This window comes from Hydra viridissima, unplaced genomic scaffold (assembly GCF_058129835.1).
Source record: "Hydra viridissima isolate aposymbiotic clone 2 unplaced genomic scaffold, HvirCarnegie_v1 scaffold_10, whole genome shotgun sequence".
NCBI classification, from domain to species: domain Eukaryota; kingdom Metazoa; phylum Cnidaria; class Hydrozoa; order Anthoathecata; family Hydridae; genus Hydra; species Hydra viridissima.
This window is the reverse complement of record NW_028324309.1, coordinates 14491670-14500772: the sequence shown is the minus strand read 5'-3', so window position 1 is coordinate 14500772 and position 9103 is coordinate 14491670. Positions and strand designations below refer to the sequence as shown.

Below are 9103 nucleotides of genomic sequence, written 5' to 3'. Positions count from 1 at the left end.
AAAAATAACTCCCCGTCATATCAAAATTAGAAAAGATAATTTAAGGATACTAAGGTTATATATATGTAGTAACATTATGAGTTAAATATACATTTCATGTCCATGTACACCTTAGGTTTGCTAAATATACAACGTGTTTACTAATATTACTAAAAATAATGCTGGTGATGATGATGATGATAATGATGATGATGATGATGATGATGATGATGATGATGATGATGATGATGATGATGATGATGATGATGATGATGATGATGATGGTGATGGTTGTGAGGGTGGTGGTGGTGGTGGTGGTGATGGTGATGGTGGTGGTGGTGGTGGTGGTGGTGGTGGTGGTGGTGGTGATGGTGATGGCGATGATAATAATTTAATAGAAATATTTGTTTTTTTTTGTAAAAGAATTTTTTTTTTAACCTGCTGTGTCCCGTTCTCACCTATAAAGTGCTTAGTCTTCAAAAGTTCATAAAGTTTAAACTCCGAAAGTTATAAAAAAAATGCTCCCTTACAAAAAAGAATAAAATAGATGTTTATCGTAAGACCACAACGGGTTGAATATCTCGTCATTTGCGCTCACACGAGGTGCTCGTATAATCTCGTTCGAAAATGGCGATGAAAAGTCTATTGGAAACTCACTTAACAGGACAATATTATTATTTATAGAAATTGTGTTTACATATGTCAAATTTTTGTACAAACTTTCTTTTGTATACAAAATTTAGGTCTAATTTAAAAGTAAATTTTATTTAAAGCCTTAACTTCAAAAATCTTAAGTTAACAAAGGAAAATACATGTTTTAAGTAGTGTTATATTTGCTACAAATGTAACGAAATATTTTAAGGGATCTACACATGTATGAAACTTGTTTGGATTTTGTTTTTGTCTGTGTGTGTTTATATGTATGTATATATACATTTAAACAAGTTGAAATAATGGTGTTTATTTTGGAAAGTAACTGAAAATAGTTTGCACTAATGCCAATATCTAAAGAAGAGATGCTTCGAGCTTTGTCTCACATCTCTGATGTGGATGAACTTAAAGTGACAGTAAAAGGAAGCTTTTTGGGAAGTTTAACTATTGCAATCATTGCTATGCTATGTAGCTTACTACTTGGTCCTATTGGTCTGCTGTTCGGAGGAATTGGAGGCAGTATTTATGCTTATTACAGTAATAGAGAAAGTTATAAGCCTCTTAGTGCTATAATACAAAGGTTAACAGATGAACAAAAGTCTATTTTGTTTGCAGAATTAAAAAATGTATGTTCACAAATCACTGTCTCTGATTACATTGAATTAGTTTTACTGCTTCAAGGAGGAAGTGGAGTTTTTCTTAAGAAACAATTACTGGATATTCTTAGATGTTTTGTAACAAAATCACTGAATCTAAAGCTGAAATAAGCCAATGGTTTTCTTGGAAGTATATATATATATATATATATATATATATATATATATATATATATATATATATATATATATATATATATATATATAGATATGTATGTATGTATGTATGTATGTATGTATGTATGTATGTATGTATGTATGTATGTATGTATGTATGTATGTATGTATGTATATAGTTATGTATGTATGTATGCATTACAAATTATTTTTTTAAACTTTTTAATAAAAAAATTCACAGAAATTATTTTCTCTTCAATTGATTATGTTCTAAATGTAATTTTAAAATACATCTAACACTTAGAAATTTAATGTATAGTTACTGTTAAAATACTAGTTGTACATTAAACATTATGATAATTGTGATGAGCTAAATTTGATAGCTACAACATTATAAAATATCATTTGCATAAATTGTATTTGCACTCAAAAATATTACTTTTAGATAAGTTTCCTCAAAAATAGCATGAATGAAAGAAACTATACTTAAAGAATAAAACATAAAATTATGTCAAGAGAATAAAAGTGAACATGAATTGCTAGTATTGGTTCCAAACCATGATCAACAATTCTATTGAAATGCTTTAATACTGGCTCAATACTCAGCAAAAAAAGATCAATCTAGCTCTCAAAGGTCAAGGACTGGTTCAGGAATGTTGTAACTCAAGGAATCAAAAAAAATCTATAGGTTTTTGCAATAAAAGTTGCAACAAATGTCAAAGCATATTTCCATGATCAATTATCAGCACAAATTATATGTTGTGAAAAAGTGTTAATCATGTATTGTATAGAAAAATGTTTGGTAAGTAAAATAAAGTGATTACTTCAAGTCAAAAAAAGCTGTATTTTTGGAATAATGGAATTGGTCACATAAAGCAAATCTGAAATATTTTCTTCAAATGAATCCAAGTGCATTGCATGTCAGGCATACTTGAACTTGAGGAAATTTAATTGCAACAGTTAATACTGGAGGTATGTTTTCAGCTTCTGTTATGTTATGGTTTGTATGGCTGCTTCTATTGTAGGAAAACGTGTTCTTATTGATGAATAAATTAACTAATATGCCTACAAATGCATCTTTGAACGAAATCTAACTCAAGTGCTTAACAATTGAACATTGTATTCAATTTTGTTTTCCAGTTTAACAATGACATTAAGCACACTGTAGTTTCAAGTAATGATTATTAAAAAACACCAAAGAAGTTCTGGAATAGCTGACTTAATCTTTAGGTTTTATACCAATTAAACACTTGTGGGATCATACAGATTGAAAAAGCAAATAAATTGTCAATCCAAATAAGATTATTTCCATCAACTAAAGAAAATGAAATAACATACTGACAGAAGCTACTAAAAAATTTTTTAATTCTGTACCACAGTGATTGTAGACAGTTTGAATATTGACTGTTTTCATAAACATTTTTATTGCTTAGCTTAAACTTGCCTCAAAATGTTCAGTCACAGTTGGTTGAATACTTTTTTTTGGCTCATAGCATGATATTAAAAGAGTGAGTATAGATTATATTGTTAGATGTATTTTAATAAAAACATAACTTGATGAATAAGTAAAAAGTTAAAAAAAGAGTTATGAAAAATAACAAATATATTATACAAATGGAAGTTCTCTGCCATTTGTATAATGTATTTAATATTTCCCATATACATACATACATACATACATACATACATACATACATACATACATACATACATACATACATACATACATACATACATGCATGCTTACATACATACATATAAATATATATTTACATATATGTAAATATATATTTATATTTACAGTCATAACTGCTACTATGAAGTTTTAGAGAACTGATAATCTATCCTAATGAAACCATATGAGCGCTGGTTTGCTAGACTTCTGCATGTGTTTCTAACAGCTGTAGTGTTGTTGTTAATATTTTTAAAAGAAACAGAGATACGTTTTGCTATTTACAATGGTCTCCTTTATTATGTTGAAGCATATTTATCATTGGTTTCATTAACTACTTTTTTATACTTTGTATGTAGTTTTTTGGATCCTGGTTTTGTTGTACGAATGTCAGTTGATATTGAAGCAGCTGTTGTTTTTTATTCTAAAGATGATGAAGCTGAAGTATTACAAAATGAACAAGATTCTGAAACTTCTGTAATGCTTCAAAATAATTCAAGAAATATTCGATTACGCCATTGTCGATATTGTGATATTTTACAGCCCTTGCGTGCCAGACATTGTGAAGAATGTAGGCGATGTGTACGGCGATATGATCATCATTGTCCGTGGATAGGGAATTGTGTTGGTGAAAGAAATCATAAATTTTTTTTAGCTTTTTTATGTGCTGAAACAACACTGATTGGGTGGTCTGCATACATTATTTTTAAAGCATTTGTTCCTGACCTTATGTGGAAACAGTGGTTTGAGAAAAACTGGATGTTTTTACTTGTTATTATTTTTCTATTAATAAGCATGCTTGTATCTGGACTTTTGACACTATGCCATTCATATATGATGTTTACAGCTCAAACAACTTGGGAGTTTATGTCTCGACCCCGAATATCCTATCTTAAAATATTTCCTGAGCATTATAACCCATTTGATAAAGGTTATTTCATGAACATGGTTAGTTTTTTATGTTATTGCCATTACCAGCAATGGGACAATGTCTATGGAAATCCCTAAAGGGAAACACTGCATTTGATCGTCATGTTCTCCTGATCATTATTTCTGCATTAACTTATGCAAAGTTACTATTTGCAAGTATAAATAAAATCTCTACTTTCTATCCTAGTTATTACTATTTTGTAATCCTTATTATGTTTCTCTGTTTAGTTTTGTTTTTTAAAAATCAGCATTTTTTGAAATTTTAAAAATTTTTAAAAAAACTTATTTATTAATGATTTGTTATGTATAATTGTTATATTTATTTTAAGATTAACTTTTTATCACTTACTCTACAACAAAGTAATAAATTCCTGTTAAAGTTTTTCAATTTTCAGTGAAAGTATTTAAGAGTTTTTAAATAAGCTTGTTTCACAAACTGGTATAGTTAATATAGTATTTTAAAACTAATTTTGAATTGTGAAAAAGAAGTATATATTTTTATTTATGCTAAAAATATAAATCACTTCAGTTTGAATTACTTAATGTCTTCCTTGATGTTGCTTTTATTTAAAGGACTTCTATTTAGTTCTCTTAACACATTTTAGGTTGATATATTTTATAATATACTGGTTAGTAAAATAATTTTCAGCATTTATTTAAGATTGTTCTAATAATCAGGATGAAAATTATTTCAATTCTAAATAGAAATTTGATAAATTTTTTTAAGCTTACTTTCTTGTTTTAAATATTTATTTTAGTGAAAATTTTTATTTATGGGTTGAAATAAAGTTGGTCTTAAACTATGTTAAAATTGTTAATTAACAAAACAAAACTCTTGAAGTAAAAGATTGAGATAACATCTCTTGAAGTAAAATTTTTAAAAGGTAAACTTTTTTTTTATTGTAAATTGTTGACTTGAGGGAATAAAAAGAGTGATTCACTTTAAGTAAACAAACTTCTTCAGCTTTTCTTAGCTTCATAATTATCTTTTGTTGTTTTTTTTTTTTTTTTCATCACTACCCATCAAGTGAGATTTGTTTTGAATTTAACTAATTTCTTCCTATATATCTTCCAATTAGTTCCTAACTGATCCAAAAATGCTTTTGAAGTTTTTCCAGGGGTCTTTCTGTTTTCTTAATCACTGCAGGAGCCTCTCTCTTTTTTACAACTGGCAAATTTCTATTAAAAGCTCTAAATCTTCCTTTAAAACTTTTTTTACTAATTTTATTACTTTTCTGAATTTTTTAAATTTAGTAGAAGGTAACAATCATTTAATTACTATATTTTAATGTTCAAAGACATGAAAGGTCTCCTTATAATAAGAGAACTCATTAAACTCATTCTGTTGTGCATCATATTCTCATAGTGAAACTTATCATGTTCATATGTGAACATTCCTAACAATTCTGCTTTTGAGTGGTTTAAAAGAAGGTAATTTAAAAAAAGAAAAATATTTAATGACATTTTACTCAAAAGTAAAATGTCATTAAATTTTTTTTTTTGTTAATAAAATCTAATATAAGTTAAGAACAAAAAAAATGTTTTATCACCAGATTCCCATTAATAAGACTTTTAAACTTTTGAGCAACCTTTAAAAGAAAATGCTCTCAAATATAAAATTTCTATTTGATTTTTAGGATTAGTGGTTTCTATGTTAATTATTTCAAAAGTTATTCTTCAAGAAGACGCAAGACATGGACTTTATAGGGACAGAATTTGACATGAAAAGCTCATCCTACTTAAGTTCTGAAATCAGCAATGTAGTTTCAGAACATTTCAATCTAGTTACTAATTCATGTGATGATCCTAATGTATCCTACATTCCTTCAAATGCTATTTTAAACCACGCTGATGCAGGTTACTCATGTTTAGAGTGCCATGAGGTTTTTCATGAGATTATAGATTTAAATTTGCATATCAATTCTAAGCATTCTACTACTAAAAGATATGTTTGTGAGGAATGCAATGCCATGTTTTTTTCAAGTCATAAATACAAGTTGCATTGCAATTCAAAACATGACATTGCTCGTCCTTTTAAATGTGAGATCTGTAGAAGTACTTACTCCAATATTGCAGCTTTAAAAACCCATTTGAGAAGACATGAAGCAAATCCACCATCATTTAAATGCAACTTGTGTGGTAAGTTTTGTGCAAGTTTTTAACTTTTATAAGTTTTTTTTAAAACTACATTTTTTTATTTGTACTTGCTAACAAAAATGTAAATGTCATTTTTAAAACGGTGTATGAAATGAATAATCTGCTTTTTTTTTCTTCAAGGACGATCCTTTGCAACAAAGAGCTCTTTAAAAACTCACGCTTTACGTCATGGTACTGAAATGCCTCACATTTGTGATGTTTGTAATAAGTCGTTTGCAATTAAAGGTGACTTACGCACCCACTACTTAAAACACGATCCTATGCCCCAATTTAAATGTGAACATTGTGGAAAAGCATTTCCCAGAAAAGGCAATCTTATTCGACATACACGCAAACATACAGGAGAAAAACCTTACAAGTGCTTTTATTGCGAAAAAAGATTTTCCAGATCAGAAAATTGTAGAGAGCATCAACGCACCCATACTAACGAAAAGCGTTTCATGTGCAATATGTGCGGAGCCAGTTTTAGTGATTCCGGAAATTTCTGCAAACATAAAAAGGCTTATAACTGTAACAAAAAAACAAAAATTCGTCGGAGAGTTAAAAATAAAAAGGAAAGTGTTTCAGCTGTCATTAAACACAGTGAAAAAATAGTAATTCAAAACTTAAACGATGCTCAGCCTTTACTCCATTCTACAAATATTTTTCCTCAAGAGACTTCAGCGAAAAGTTTAGAATTTACACCAGATAATGTACAAACTTGCAACACTACTCTGGATCAAAAACTTTTGTTTAAGTCCCTAGAAGAATTCTCCCATCCCAGTTCGCCAGAGCTTTGTGAAACTGTTCCGATCACTTACCGTTCTGATATAAGCGAACAAACCATCCATCCCGACGGTTTTCTTAATGGTAATAATGATGTTATTTCTAGTACTAATAACCCATCAGAAGTACGTTTGGAAGAGGAAAAAGCAACAACAGATGGGCATACTGACAGCCAAGCATTCTATCTTGTGGACCACTTCGACCCAAGTTTTTCTTTTATTAGTGACAGCAACTTATTCATTGATGCCTCTTCAATATTTCTTCAGCAACAAAACGAAAGCGAATTTCAAAGCAATTTATATAACGATAAACAATTTAATCGAGGCACTCAGTCGACCAGTCTTTTGTGTGGAAGTTCTTCTGGTTATTACTGCGTGGATGATAACGAAATAGATACGAACAAGTTTATAAACGATGATTATTTGTTAAAAAAATCTGATGCATTTGATACTCAGCAAGCTCCCTAAAGTTTAAATAAGTACTTTGTAATTTCTATACAAATAGTAACGCAATAATCTTTATCAAATAGGCATATTTTTTAAATACAATTACTTAACATATATATTTTTGCTGTCGATGTTTTTTTTTTTTTTTTTTTCTCTGTAAATAGGCTACACTTAAAAAAGAATAATTTCTTACATTTTTTCCTTGTTAACTTTACCGGAACTTTTGTGCTTAACGAGTTTTTTCCTTATTAACTCAGTATTTTTTTAAAAATAATAAGTAATGAAATTTCCTAATTTCTTTTTAAAAATAATAAGTAATGAAATTTCCTAATTTCTTTTTGAAAATAATAAGTAATGAAATTTCCTAATTTCTTTTTCAAAGTTCGCTGTAACGAACAAACATGCCCCTTACTTCTTGTTTCAGTGAACAAAATTATGAACTTCGATTGTGTTAAAAAAAAAAGAATTTTATATTTTGTAAAATTACCATTCGGTACTCTTTTCTGAATTCTGGTTTAAAATATTCCTTAAGGTGGTTCACCTTTAATTTTTTTTTGATAAAAATAAGCTCTACCAAGATAATTTTTTTTTTAATATAATAAAATAAATATTGAAGAATTGAAGAAAAAAAGTTCAAAGTAATTTGCCTCGATTATCCATACTTTTTTGTACACTTTAGTGTATAAAAATGAAAATTTCATCACAGGACAACTAAAAATGTTTACATCAGATAGTGCCAAAAATTTACATACTGGTTCTAAACTACCTTATCTCTCATTTGTGCCATGGTTTTTAAAAATACATGCTCCTGTGTGATGATATTATTTTTTTTTAAAAGATTGCACTAAATATCCACATTATTGCGTGTTACATTGCATAAAAATAATATTTCCCATTACCAGTATTATAAATCCATGGCATAAACGAATCTCTTAACTATAATGAACAAACTGTGAAAATTTCAAGTCAAAAGCAGGTGTCTAACTAAAATTGCAATGTTTTGAAATTATTTTTATAGTTTTAGACAACTACAAGTTGAACAAACGCATCAAAAACCCCCAGCTTCATATCCCAGTTGTTCCTTTTGGTTTTCAATATCAAGATACCCTTTTTTTATTGTTCTTAAAGTTTTCCTACGCTCTTTAACAGGTTGACTAGATTTGTGTTCCATACGTGTTATTCGAAGAATATCTTGTTTCTGAGTTTTAGCGGCTGTTACAAAACCATCACATCCAAATGATGATAAAACTTCTCTAATACCATTTCCTCCATCATTAAAATGTAAGGCTGCAGAGTATACTGCCATTTCAAATACCTCTCTGGTAACAAAAACTGATTTTGGACACTTTTGCCACACTAATGAATTAAGACATTCATTAGCATTTTGAGTTTCCCCATGGAGACATTTTAATAACAAGGTATCAGCAGATAAATCAAAGAATATAGGCTTAATTATATCATGAATCCATTTTGGTAGTGATATTTTGTTTTTGTAGAAAAAAGTTCCTTTGATTTTATCATATTGTCATTTACACCATGTGTTTTCAGACCGTGGGCAAAATGAATGTCTAAAGTTTTGATCCGGAAACTCCGTTGAGTGAAAAAGAGTAGCAAAAACTGCTTTCTTCATAGCATAGACATTACTTAAATTTTTTCTTATGGCAAGACTATAATAATTTTGCATACTGTTTATAGCAGACTCAGTCAATTTATTTCTACCATGAATTGGG

At 28.7% G+C, this 9103-nt stretch overlaps 2 protein-coding genes across 5 annotated transcripts; both read left to right on the top strand.

Annotated features, from left to right (window-relative positions):
* Positions 1–1104: 1104 nt before the first annotated feature.
* On the top strand, positions 1105–4354 carry LOC145181513 (palmitoyltransferase ZDHHC12-A-like). Of its 4 annotated transcripts, none has more exons than XM_090065388.1 (2): positions 1105–1416; positions 3435–4354. In XM_090065388.1, exons 1-2 carry the CDS (start codon positions 1358–1360, stop codon positions 4081–4083), a joined length of 708 nt encoding a protein of 235 aa, XP_089921514.1. In that variant the 5' UTR covers positions 1105–1357; the 3' UTR covers positions 4084–4354. The 4 variants fall into 4 exon arrangements, with proteins under 4 accessions (XP_089921514.1, XP_089921516.1, XP_089921515.1 ...); XM_090065390.1 differs by having other exon boundaries at positions 1133–1256; XM_090065389.1 differs by lacking the exon at positions 1105–1416 and adding an exon at positions 2382–2911.
* A 274-nt stretch (positions 4355–4628) lies between these two features.
* LOC145182075 (uncharacterized) lies at positions 4629–7567 on the top strand. Its single transcript, XM_090065366.1, has 3 exons — positions 4629–4889; positions 5643–6144; positions 6283–7567. Exons 2-3 carry the CDS (start codon positions 5700–5702, stop codon positions 7392–7394), a joined length of 1557 nt encoding a protein of 518 aa, XP_089921492.1. The 5' UTR covers positions 4629–4889; positions 5643–5699; the 3' UTR covers positions 7395–7567.
* Positions 7568–9103: the final 1536 nt, after the last annotated feature.

What these genes read in the sequence shown, in the direction of transcription:
- LOC145181513 (XM_080056617.2), top strand. Translation starts at nt 3,253, where the DNA reads ATGAAACCATATGAGCGCTGGTTTGCTAGACTTCTGCATGTGTTTCTA.
- LOC145182075 (XM_090065366.1), top strand. Translation starts at nt 5,700, where the DNA reads ATGGACTTTATAGGGACAGAATTTGACATGAAAAGCTCATCCTACTTA. An exon ending in ATTTAAATGCAACTTGTGTG is followed by an intron (nt 6,145 to 6,282) that starts GTAAGTTTTGTG and finishes TTTTTCTTCAAG; the next exon opens with GACGATCCTTTGCAACAAAG.